This window comes from Cebidichthys violaceus, unplaced genomic scaffold, assembly GCF_023349555.1.
Source record: "Cebidichthys violaceus isolate CVI_PGR_0920_01 unplaced genomic scaffold, fCebVio1.0.p SCAF_6, whole genome shotgun sequence".
Lineage (NCBI taxonomy): Eukaryota > Metazoa > Chordata > Actinopteri > Perciformes > Stichaeidae > Cebidichthys > Cebidichthys violaceus.
In genome coordinates this window covers 3377488-3390695 of record NW_027176816.1, presented here as the reverse complement: position 1 = coordinate 3390695, position 13208 = coordinate 3377488, and the positions used below count along the sequence as shown (strand labels likewise).

Genomic DNA, 13208 nt, shown 5'->3' with positions numbered 1-13208 from the left:
TGCAGAGATGGAGAAAAGAGAGGGGGGTGTTGAGAAAGCCCTCATCGATCTGCCCGAGGGAGAGAGAGGGAGAAAAATCAGTCAAGAAAAGAAGAAAGCAAAGCGCAGTGCCTGGCTGCATCTTTATCCCAGCAGACCCCTCCTCTCTCTCTCTCTCTCTCTCTCTCTCTCTCTCTCTCTCTCTCTCTCTCTCTCTCTCTCTCTCTCTCTCTCTCCCCCCCCCTCTCTTTCTCGCTCCCCCTCTCGATCTCTGTCTGCCTGCCAGCTGATGCTGACTGGAGGTGAAGCTGTTCCTCTCTCTTTTCGTCATCCCAGTGAAAACCTGGACGGACTGACGGAGATTTTGGATTTTGACACTGACTAGCCTACTACCTGGTGACAGCGGGAGGAAACTGCGAATTTAAAGAAAGCAAACCAAGAAAGACAGAGAGAGAGCGGGTTGAATAAGACAGTGCCCAGTAACGCAGGGGGGGAAACAAACAACTTCCAAACCGTTGTGTCCTCTGGGCGGTCTGCGGGGAGCTCTGGAGCTGTTGCCACCAGAGAGGTAAGACAATGAACAGCCAGCCACGAAGATGCAAGCACGTGCACGCAGCTTTTACATGTGCATATACGTACATACATGCGTGTGTGCCCTGGATCACAACAGTGCGCACTGCGCTCTGTCCATCTGCACTCCGTCACTGTGTTTATGTTGAGCTGCTTCAGCTGAGAGGCTGCCATAACACTGTATAGATGGCGCTTGGCGCGGCGCGTGCGTGACGTACATGTATTTTCGAAGTGTTGGGTCTGCGCATTAATGCGTTTGCCGTGCGCGTGGTGCCTTTAAACGTGTCTATACTAAATCGCTTCATCTTGCGTTTTTGTACCAGGTTGCATTGCGAAGAAATGGGAAGTTTGTTGCATTGAAGCGTGTGCAATTCGAACACCTGCTCCGATTGAGGTTCATGATTGTGTATGACTGTGCGTGCGTTGCATTTGGGGGTCTTATGTGAAGTGGAGGCTTTGTTTATGGGCTTTTTCGAAACACTTTCTCATTGTGATTTTACTATGTGTGTGCATATGGGTGGGTGTGCGAGTCGTGTGTTACTACTGAGAGACGTTGCAGCAGATCTGTATGGAGGTGTGTTAGTGACAAAACTGCAGAAAACCAATCCAAGGCCAGGTCTATGAGCGCTCACACAGATCAGCTTGTTTTTTAACAGATTTAGAGAACTTGAGTGGTAGGTGCATTTTTTTTGGTTAACAGGTTTTAGTAAGTGGTGCCCTATCTTAAGTAATCAACAGGCTTGCATTTATTTCACAGTTAACATATCAGCTCAGAGCAAATGACCTGATGTGACTTAGAAGGTGGAGTCTAACAGAACTATGATTGACATCCAGGTCAAACCCAGGGGCGTTTTGCTGTCAGGTGAACTTGGCATGTGAGGGACATAAATGAAGAGCTAACAGTTTGAATGTCATATAAGTAAAACAATTCAATTCTGTCCTCAAATATTTGATATACTCATGACTTTTTCCTCACGTTTTCCAAATTACAAATGCGACCCCTAGTGCTTAATTTAGTTTTAGAGCTTTTTTTGCACAGCTTGCAATCATTTGACTTCCATAGCTTTGTAGTAGTAACTTTATTAAAAGCAAGTCTTGGCCTAAAACAAATGTAGGAAACAAAACAAACATAGGCAGCCAACTTAAAGTCACAGTTTTAGTCACTGAGTTTGTTTGACTAACATGAAATATGGATAGATATTTGATCAAACTATCCCAACACAACATCTACTTCGGCCTACTCGCTTGTTACGAAGCTACCAACGGCTGGGTGATTTGACCTAAACATAAAATCTCTGATTTTCTCAACAACACATCCAATTTATGATTTTAGATTTTTTTTTCCTACTTTAAAACAAACTAGGGGTAGAAAAGACAAAGGAATTATGAACTTTCATCAAACTTTAATTAGATTAAATATGCCTTTTGAAAAAAATATTGTATCCCTGGAGAAAAATCACTTTTGTAAACAAGATAAAACACATGTTATTGTGCATGCCATAATAAAATGTATTTATCGCCCTGCTTAACTTTCTTCAGTACCACACTGTCTTTACTATTTGTCATGAATCTGCAGATAATCAACTTTTTATAATTCTGAGCTGCTTTTAAGTCCTTTACACACCAGGGGCGTGATGAATAATCAACACGGAAATACGAAATACTTACCAGCAAATATCTCGGACCAAAACTATTCATACCATAAACGATGCAAATTCACAACAGTCTCAACACTTTAGCAATAAAAGGCTTGAATACTTTTGCGCAGGCAGGGGACTGACTACCAGGATCCTTGACTGGCTCTGCATCTGCTTTTATTGTGAAAGGTAAGAACAGAAGGATTGGATCTGGTATGTGCTGCCTTTGTCAGGATTGAAAGGAGCAATATAGTTTGCTGTCTTGGTTCGGAGCCTCCATGTTGGTGTACAATAAATTGTGCAGTTTGAATACGTCTATTCCGCACAATGTGATTGTTTGATGCCTTTAATCGAGGTGCAAATGCTCAATGAACTGGACCTGTTCCAAAAAAAAAGTTACAATGCTTCTTTGCCTTGTAATATTTGCATTCACATGAAAAAAAAAGCCCCCAGTGTATAAATTCCTTAAGACTTAATGTCCATGTTGGCTTGAATGTCAAGCTTTTAACATTCAACACATATTCAGGCAGCTCAGTTTGTTTGTTTGTGAGCGTTGTTCTGTCTTTTCATAGACTGGAGGTTGTGCATCAGGGATGTGCAAAAATGTCTCATTTATTATAAGATGACATTCATTGACTTTTGCTGTCTGTTCTTTGTTTTAAGTCTGTATGTATTATGTTTATTGTTTACTGTGCTGTACCACAAATTCCCCCTTTGGGGACATTGAAGTTTTCTAAGTGTAAAGTCTCCAGTGTTGTTGTCTCTCTGCAGATGATTGAAGTCATGAAGCATGGTCTCTCGCTGCTTAATAAAGATGAAAGTATATTTGTGAATAGTACTGGCAGAGATGTGACACTTTCCAGCCAATGACTTGCTTCTAATCTCATAAAAAAAAGACCATAAACACAATAACAGGTCACGTACAAAGGGTATTTGTTGACGAAGACGTGCAAAATAAGTTATAAATCGTATGTGGACACTGATATGTTCAGGAGCTAGAAAACAGGATAAAAAGAGTAACATTAAAGAAGCCAGTGAATAAAACCGGTATATCCACATTAAACTGTACTTGAACAGCAATCCATAAAAAGGTGCACTGCTGTACATCTATCATCTTGTATGTGTCTTCAATAGAGATGTATGTCAGCCCGCCATCACAGACATTTACAGGGCAGTAACCTGCTGCCTAATCTAAGCGCAGAAAGATTGCTGATAAAGCCAGATAATTATCCTGGTATCTTTCACTGCCAACTGTGTCCTTCTCAGCCAGGTATGCCCTACAATATATTGTTATTGTCAACACCGATGTGTCAGGGGTACTCAATAATACTTTTTTTTTGCATCCAGAGAGTTGTATCAGCTACACAGTATGACACGATGTTAATCTGTGCAACATGCAGAGTTAAAATCAATGCAAAACAAGCTTCTTTTTGCCACAGTACAAACAAAAGCAGTGTAGAACATTTGTTATCAGTGTAGTCCAACCATTTGCTGCTACATAGGAAAACTGGACCAGGACAGTGTCTTATTTATATAACTAACCACTCAGACAACCATGAATAAGCTGGAGGGTTGAAAACAAGCAGAGACTACAGCTTCCTCCACAGTTTACCTGAACTGTATGAGCTTATTAACAGCTGTTTATATTATCGGTTTCCTCTGAGGGGGTTGGGGAGCCTGCAGGTATCTACCACAAAGGATTGTGGACTCTTGCGTGTATGTTTAGTAAGTCATATTTAATCATTGTAACAATTATTCCATTCTGACGGTCCCTCTCGGTAGACTTTCACAAGATTTGTAGTGTTTTGTGTTCCTACCGAACTCATTCTGGGTATTCTCTCTCATCAAATCTCATTGAGGGTCTTTGGCTACATTCCGATCGCATTGGATGAAAAAAATGTAGCCTCAGTCATTTGAAGAGACCAGTATGGAGCAAAACATCAGTCATCCTGCAAAAAAGTTGAACCCATGGCTCAATATTTTAACTCAATTTTACAAGAATACATTTGAACATGATGATAATGTAATAATTTGTTGGTTTGTAGTGAGATTCAAGCCCTAATCCACGGTACCTACAGGGTACCTGTAGTACTGGAGAAAAATGAGCATTATGACATTTGGTTCTTGTGACGTCTCTGGATTGCAAAATTACCAACAAAAGATAATGCTGTTTGACAACTTAACAAAAAGCATCTCCCTAACTCGACAACAACAAAACTCACCTGCTAGTTTACTGCCCAGGCAGCGGAAGCACCAGGAAAGAGTGGAATATTATAAACCTTAAAAACTATGGATCAGTTACTCAAACTGGATTTTTTGGACCATAGTCCATTGTCTCACTCAAAGAACTACGTTGGTGAGCCGGTACCTGAAATAACGTGGGCTCACCCCTTGTATTGTTTTAACCTAGGGCTGTTTTCAGTCTGAATGCCTGCTAAGTGTCTGTATAGGAAAGTATTACAGCAACTGGGCTTCAAATTGAATTTAAACGTTTTGTAGTCTCAACATAGTTTTTTTATGACGTTTCACAATGCTTTACCCTCATTTAAATGCTGCTGAAACAAAGGTTTTATGTCACTGACTTTATCAATGTAAAACAGTTCTTAACACAATACTGTTTGTCTTACTTATACGACTTGTATTCACATTACCATCCGGATCCACATTATATTTTGCAGAAATGTCGTCTTCCAAAGGAAAGAAAACATCCAATGTACACAAGTGTGTCTTTGACCAACGTTTGTCATTTGCGTTTTTATATTTGTCCTAAGTCCACCAAAAGTTAGCATAAGATAATGCCTCATTTGTATTTTTATACATATCAATACAAGTCATCAACTAGGCAAATTTCAAGGTGAGATCAATCAGTTAAGTATTGTTTAACCCTATTCAGCTGTAGTCTTGCAAAATGTAGGGAATTTTACAACACAAATCTAATCTATATTAAAAGGCGTTTTCTTAAAATTACTTTTAACATTTTTTTAATTTAAAGGAACCATGTACAGTTTACAACATAAATGTCACCATCTGATGGACTGTACCAGTTTATGGCTTTTAGCTAATTTGCGTCTGTAGTCTCTTGGCAGGTCAAAACAAGGAAAGCACAATAACAAATAGTACAGGGTGAAGACATAATACAAAGATATATACAAAAGAACAAACAATGCAAAGCTACACACAATAGCACATAACAAATGTATGTTTGTCAGATAAAAGCTAGACATAAAGACCATAAGATGTAAGGTCAGTGGGTACAGAGCTCTCACACTCCAGCACATACACCAAACTTTCCAGTAAATAGATTTGAATGGCTGTTGAGTGTATTTTCTGATTTATGGATTGATACAGATATCCAAATTTCTCTCAGTAAAAAATTTTGATGTAACAAAATAATACAAGGATTTTGAAGCTGGCTTCATCCAATGTTCATATTTCTGTTCTAGAATTTTGTGCAAATAAGCACATCAAATTATAGACTTACAGAATTCATGATAATTGCCTTAATGTAAGTGCAGTGGTGAAGTAGTAGTTGTAGTTTTTTTTACCTTATTCACCTGTAGGGTGTCCCTTTATAACTCAATGCTTGGATGGACAAATAATAACTCAAAGTACTTAATAACCAGTCAGCAAACACAAAACAGTTGCTGTAGCTTTACTTTCCTACATGCACCTTGCGCAGTAATACGTCAGTCTCATTAGTGCTTCTTTGTCCTCTCACACGTGGTAGAGGTGCTACAGTGGCCCACCCAAATTGCAACTGCAGCCTTACATGGCCACACTTCAGGCTCAAGTTTAACTGCTTATTCATCAAAGCTTAGGCAGCTAAAACACACACACACACACACACACACACACACACACACACACACACACACACACACACACACTGCTGCTGCAGCAGAGATGAAACCTGCAAAACAAAACACACGGTGTCTTAGATGTGGAGGGTGGATGTGAGAAAGGAAGGAGGAAAGGAAAAAGAGGAGTCAACGGGGAGGGAGAGAATGAAAGAGAGATATTAGAGCATATATATAACCCATGTGTATTGAGCCTGGCAGTAACCCCGGGGAAATTCAGCAGCACAGCAGAGTTACTTTGCTGTTTTGATTTGATGAATATTCATGATCGGGCAGAGAGAGAGAGAGAGAGAGAGAGAGAGAGAGAGAGAGAGAGAGAGAGAGAGAGAGAGAGAGAGAGAGGCAGCCTGGTTAATGGCAGCATTTTGATGTGTTGCTTGCTAACAGCTAACAAACGGAGGTTCCTTTCACAGGAATTGCCGCCCACATATTACATTTGTTCAGCAATTTGAATAGATTGGATGTTGTGCCCATTGATGGACGTTTCCCAATTCACTCTGATTGGTCGAAACAGTGGACCATTCAGAGCTTATACAGTGGGAATCTTTTGTCAAACCTCATGTACTGTATCTCCTCATTTACCTTTTTTACATCAAAGGCGGCAGATTAAACCAGCAGGAGCTAGTTGTCGTGAACAGCTAAATTGAAATGTTTGGCTATTCTTATTGTGCTCTCTGCGTTAAGCCAAAGGTTGTTTGTGAGGGATAAGACACATCCCATGGTGACCATGGCTAAGTGGAGAGCAGGGCCGTCTTTCATTGTCCTGCATTGAACTACTTGAAGACTTTGAAAGGTAAACCTAATAACATTTGAGGAGCAATTTCATACATACATACAGTCATTTAGCAGATTTTTTTATCCAAAGCGCCTTACAATTCAGATTCTATACATTTCTACACCGTAGGCACAGGTACGGGAGCAATTTTGGGGCTAAGTGTCTTGCTCAAGGACCCACGGACATGCGACTAGCAGAGCCAGAGCCGGTGATCGAACCGCCGATCCTCTGATTGAAGGACTGCCCTGCTCTCCACTTAGCCACAAGCTCTCCAAAAGGATTATGATTCAATTAGTGGATTTGGTAATGGCTTTGAATTTGATGATTGGACATCAATTTCCACAACAATGGTTAGAGCATTTGAGTCAGCCTTAGAGTAATGATTGCTAAAAAATGCAATGATTAGGAAGTCACTGAGCATTTTTTTTAACAAAAGAACGGAAACTACATGTGTTTGAGGAACCAATGGGCTTGAGGGCCTAAGGCTGCACACAGAGGTCAGAAATCAGAAATGTGTTGTTGGTAATAATGTATAACACATGACACAGACCTCTGCTTTAAATGGAGGAAACTTGTTTTTTGTTGGTGGTAGATCATTTCTCTCTCTCTCTCTCTCTCTCTCTCTCTCTCTCTCTCTCTCTACTGCATTAACACCCATAAATATTGATGTCACCCCCCCTCTCTCTCCCTCATTCTATCCATAAGTCTCTCTCTCTCATAAATCTTGGCGTTAACATATTCCTCAAGGGACAGTGCATTAATAGCAAATTTGATGCTGCCAGCTCCTCTCCTCCTTTTTTGTTGTAGTACTCATTCTTTCAGTTTCCTAAATCCCTCGACTTCTTTTCTACCTTACCGTCTACCATCTAATCACTCTTTACCATCGCTTTCACTTTATTTCCGTGCTTCTCAAGTGTCTTCCTTCCTCCCTTACTGTCTTTTGATCCTCCTCTTTTTGTGCTTTCCCACATTATCCATTTCTTTCCTGTTTATGTTTCAAACCGTTTTTACCCTCTCTTCTTTACTTTATTCTCTCTATCCCCTCCTCTCCCCTTTATCTGTCCTTTCCCTTTCATTCATCCACACTACCACTGAATACATCAACCTTTATTTACATTTAGCAAAGCAGTGAAGTTAACGTTGATTTCTCGAAACCATGAAGATGATCTTTTTATGACCTGAACCAGTGAACCACAATAATATCACAAACACATGGTAATATATTGGAGCTTTACCTTTATCAATGCTTTTGATGTATCATCAAAATAACACTTTGATTCATGGCATTGTGGCATGGCTCACTTTTAAAGAGAGCAGCACACCCAGTAGTGATGTCACGAGGTCCTATAGTACACTGCGCATCACTGCAGCAAGGTGAGAAGTTCAAGGGACCATAACAATTGATCCTTCGCTAAGCCCCTCCCCCCCTGGTAACTGTTGCTAGGCCCGTCAAGCTTTCGCACTTGGCACATCAATATGGCGTCTTCAACAATATCAGTGAGATATATTCCAAAGGAATAATAGTTCTGAAATATCAGTGAGAAGTAGACAGAAAGGACTCTTTGAGAGATACATTCACAATATAATTTGTTGGTGAGTATTGTGACTAAAGAGGCCATTAAAATGGAGGGAAAAGCTCAGCAGTCCCAATGAAAGCTTCAGACACCCCGCCTTGTCTAGCGATCGGTATCTTCAGGATTTTGTCGATACTCCTTAAAGGTTTGGTTCTTTATCAACGCTCTTATCGGTTCTTTTTCATCAGTAAATAATTGCTTTTTAATATATTACTTAAATAATAAATTGAGAACAGGATTTATATTTGAAATATAGTTAATGTTCCTAGAGCAGCAACAATAATGCTTACAACAGCAAAGTCACTTTCAAAAGTCACTATATAAAATAAATGAGTGAAGTCTGTAAAGAACTAAGAACACAGACATCAACCAGTATCCTTCATGTTCTTCATGGCAACCAGTGGAGGTGAGCAACAACTGGCGTGATGTGTTTTTTCTTTGTTCCAGTTAAACGTCTAGCAGCTGCATTGCATTTCAACCAAGTACAGTGTTGAACATGTCAAGACTGTTTCGACCTCTGACCTCACCCAGCATCACTTATGGGTGTGATCTCAATCTTCAACATCTCCCAGTAATGTCACAGGGGCTAAGAGTACACCTGTACATCACTGCAGCAATGTGAGAAGTTAAACCACTTGAAATCACGGAGTGTTACTCTTTAATTTGTACCCACAATGAAATGCTGGTTCAAATGCACAATAACAAGTGAGTCATTATGGCCTCATTGTTTACGCTAGCTTTATTACGATATTACATGTGACACCACACTTCTTCCTTCCACCAGGTGGGTTTAAAACGTCCTCGTTCTCGGTAAGAGATGGAGTTCCCTGACGACTTCCTCCTCGCTGAGCTGGGCCACCTGCAGCTCTACAACGACTCATTCTTCCAGAACAACTTCAATGGTACCTACAATGAGACCGAAGCCTTACTGCCAACAGGCGTGAAGGTCACCATTGTGGTCGTCTACATGATTGTCTGTGTCATCGGCCTGGTGGGAAACTTCCTGGTCATGTATGTCATCATAAGGTAAGGACAAGATGAATTTCTACAGGCACAAAAACGGAACCTGTTTCCGATCAAACTAACACTAGAGTTTATCTACAAACTTCTTGAAACAAGTTGGTTTGCATTGGAAACACTATGAAATGATCCCACTATGCTGGCACATCTTCACTTGGTCTTTGAAAACTCCTAACTTACACAGAGGACAACAACATTTTTGCAGTGAGCTTCAATTTCACTTTCAGCCCACTGTTGTTGAAAATTCTTCATGTGAGATTTTATGGTCTAAACACTTCAGTAGTTGAGAAACCCCTACAGTCCAGACTTCCAGTTTTGTGACAGCACATTTTTCAAAATCCAAGGCTTTAAAGTTGGGGATAATATGATCACTGTTGCTGTAGCAATCCATGCTGAAAGGATGAAATACTCTGAATATTCCAGTCCAAAAAAATATTCGATCTTTTCAGCTGTTTTGGATGTTATTTCACAGAGGTTCTGCTCCGTGTGCACAAATGTAGTCCCGGCAGCAAAGGTTTTGTGTACTCACTTTCACCTGTTCAACAAGTTTACTTTTGAGACATTGGAGGTGGAAATGGAGTAGACAGTGGCTGTTGTCTCCACTGCAGCAGAGGCATCAATGATAAACATCATCATGCACTCATATGAATGCGAGCACATTCAATTTGAACACGCACACTCACAAAAAAGGATCGCATATGCAACCGTCTGAAGCCTTGCTTTGTTTTAAAGGGACGGTGTGTAGGATTTAATGGCATCTAGCGGTTTGGTTCCATATAGCAACCAACTGAATCATCCCCCTTTTCTGTCTTTCTTCAATTATTCCAATAAAAGCCATTAAAGCCCTAAAAAAAAAAAAAAAAAAAATCTTTCAAAAACGGTGGTGCAATACTGCGGACCCACTCTCTATGATATGAACGGCTCATTTTAACTTAACTGAACACAACGATACTTAGTGCCTGGTTATTATACAATACAATACTGAATATTCACATATTCCGTTTTTTGCTTATAGATCATCCTAAATCCTACACACTCGACCTTTAATAATCTTTCAAAAGCCAAAACCATTGATTAAGACAAAACATTAGTTCATTTTCAGAAGTTGCAGCATGAGAAGGTATCTGGCTCCTACAAACTAAAGTGATCTTTTAAAACACACAAGCCACCCTCAGCATGTGTCTACCTGTTTGTGTATACACATGCCCTGTTGAGTAGATATGTAGAGTGTGTGTGTGTGTGTGTGTGTGTGTGTGTGTGTGTGTGTGTGTGTGTGTGTGTGTGTGTGTGTGTGTGTGTCAAATATCCCCTGTGGATTTGATTTGAAAAAAGCGTAGGTGAACATCTGTGTGTTGTTTGAGTCAGTGTAATTGTGTGTTTTCAAACTGGAGAATAATGGCGGCATTATGGAAATGTATCCCTAAAATGGTTAGCTTTCCATTTGACATCCATGTTGTGTTTTTGCTTGAGAAGCAGTAGCAAGCGCTTGGACCTGAAGAAGAGAGAAAATTATATGTTGGAAATGTGAGCTAGTGTGTGTGAGTGTTTTTGTGTTAGAAGGCTGTCTCCATATTACCTCCATCATTGTAGATAATTACTATCCTTGTTAGACCTGTTCTCACTCTGACATCTACATGCAGTTCTGTAGATAGACATATGAGTTACACACACATAGTGGGACTCATTCCACCACTCTTTGGCATTTCCACCCACATATCGTCACACACAAAATTTCACTCGCTGGGGCGACCTTAGCAGCAGCCGGGGTTCAATTCCAACCCACAGCCCTTTTCTGCATGTCATCCGCTCTCTTTCTCTCCCTCCGTTTCTGTCATTTTCCAGCTGCTTGCATTAAGGCAATAAAAGCCCTATTAAACCAGAAACAACAAAAGCTAAATTGCATTAAAACAACCTAAACATTGACACACACACACACACACACACACACACACACACACACACACACACACACACACACACACACACACACACACACACACACACACACACACACACACACACACACACACACACACACACACACACACACACACACACACACACACACACACAGTCAACTGGCTTTCCTGCTTAACAATGTCAGCTCTCAGCCATTGCCCACAGTAAAGATGGCTGCCCTCGAAAGCTTGCCCTTGTTAAGGGTGTCAGAAGGAAGCAGCCTCCTCATGTAAAGCAGGTGGAGGCTAAATAACATATCACTCAGCCTTCTGTGCATATTTTGCAAATTTAAATCTCAAATATTCACAAATGCTAGCGACAAGATTTGAGCCGTGCAAACTGTGTCCCCCCTTTTGGTGAGAAGTTTTCTATCTGTATACAAAGAAGTGTTTTTATAGAAAATGTCTGTGTATGTACAATATGTATACATCACTCCCCAGGTAAGTTATACATATATATCTGAGGCACCTTAAAGAGCTTGACACCCTTTAAGAATTATCTCAGACGCAATGCAGGTCTGAGCATCAACTGAATGCTCTGAATTTGAAGATATCCAATTCTCACAAAGACTTAAAGAATGGTGTCACGACCTGGCTCCGCAGCCGCGGCACTAGTGAGGGAGACGCAGTCAGTTTGCACCAATAAAGGGTTTATTGTACAAAACCAACCAACAAATATCTTGCAATGGCGGAGCACGAGCCGTCCACGCTGCTCCATGGGTGGTTGGTATGAGAGAGAGAGAGATTGAAAAGAGGGCGGATTTTTATACGGGAGCACCGGGCCCAGGTGTCTCCAGTTAACGATCAGCATCTCTGGTCCTGCTGGCTTAAAAGAACATAACAAATGACCCAGACAGGGAACCGTCACACCCCCCCCATAAGAACTGGGTCCTGTAGGGAAACCCAGTACCAAAACACAACTTTCATTTAATTTTTTAGCAAAAAAAACTCAAAAATACCAATAATTGGCTGAAATCCCAAAACACAATATACTTTACCACCTGTCTTTCTTTAAACAGTCCAGCCTCTTTTGCCCCAGGTTCCCACTGCAGCAACCGGTGCACCTTGGAAGCATTTTGAATGATTAGGAAGGGACAAGAGGAGAACCAAGGAAAGGGACATATAGTAACAACAACTTATTGAAGAGGAGCCCTGGACAATGCGTCTGCCACCACATTGTCAGTCCCCTTTACATAGCGGATGTCTAGGCAGTACGACTGCAAAAACAGTGACCATCTGACCAACCTCTGGTTGGAACACCGCAATGAATTAAGGAAGGTCAGTGGGTTGTGGTCAGTGTAAACCACTACAGGGGTACCACTGCCACCAACATAAACATCAAAATGCTTTAACGCCATATGCGGGCCAGTGAACTTTGCCTGGAAAGGTGAATTAACTATAGGAAGCAAGGCCAGTACTTGGTCTCCAGGGTTAAAAATGCAACGCTCAGCACGACGGTCATACAAGCGTTTCATCTTTACCTGAGCTAAACCCAGATTCTCCCGAGCTAGTTCTCCTGCTCTATAAAGCCTGTGCCTAAAACCGTTTACATACTCAATCAAGTCTTTAGGAGGTTCTGCCTCCTTCCAGTTATCAGATAAGGCCGCCAATGGACCTCTTACGGTGTGTGCAAACACCAATTCATTTGGGCTAAACCCAGTGCTCTCTTGTGTCACCTCCCTAGCTGCCAGCATTAACCAGGGCAAACCCTCTTCCCAGTCTCTACCCAGCTCCATGCAGTAAGTGCGCAACAGGGACTTCAGCATCTGATGGAAGCGTTCCAACACACCCTGACTCTGAGCATGGTAAGCAGAGGCTTGGTTGTGCTGGACACGAAG

The 13208-nt window shown here is 41.1% G+C and overlaps 1 protein-coding gene across 1 annotated transcript in view; it reads left to right on the top strand.

Moving 5' to 3' along the window:
* Positions 1 to 266: 266 nt before the first annotated feature.
* oprl1 (opiate receptor-like 1) overlaps positions 267 to 13208 on the top strand; it is an 85224-nt gene continuing 72282 nt past the window's right edge. Inside the window, exons 1-2 of the mRNA XM_068733076.1 lie at positions 267 to 547; positions 9177 to 9418. Of these exons, the coding sequence (XP_068589177.1) occupies positions 9210 to 9418 (209 nt within the window). The 5' untranslated portion in view covers positions 267 to 547; positions 9177 to 9209. The remainder of the gene's footprint in view (positions 548 to 9176; positions 9419 to 13208) is intronic.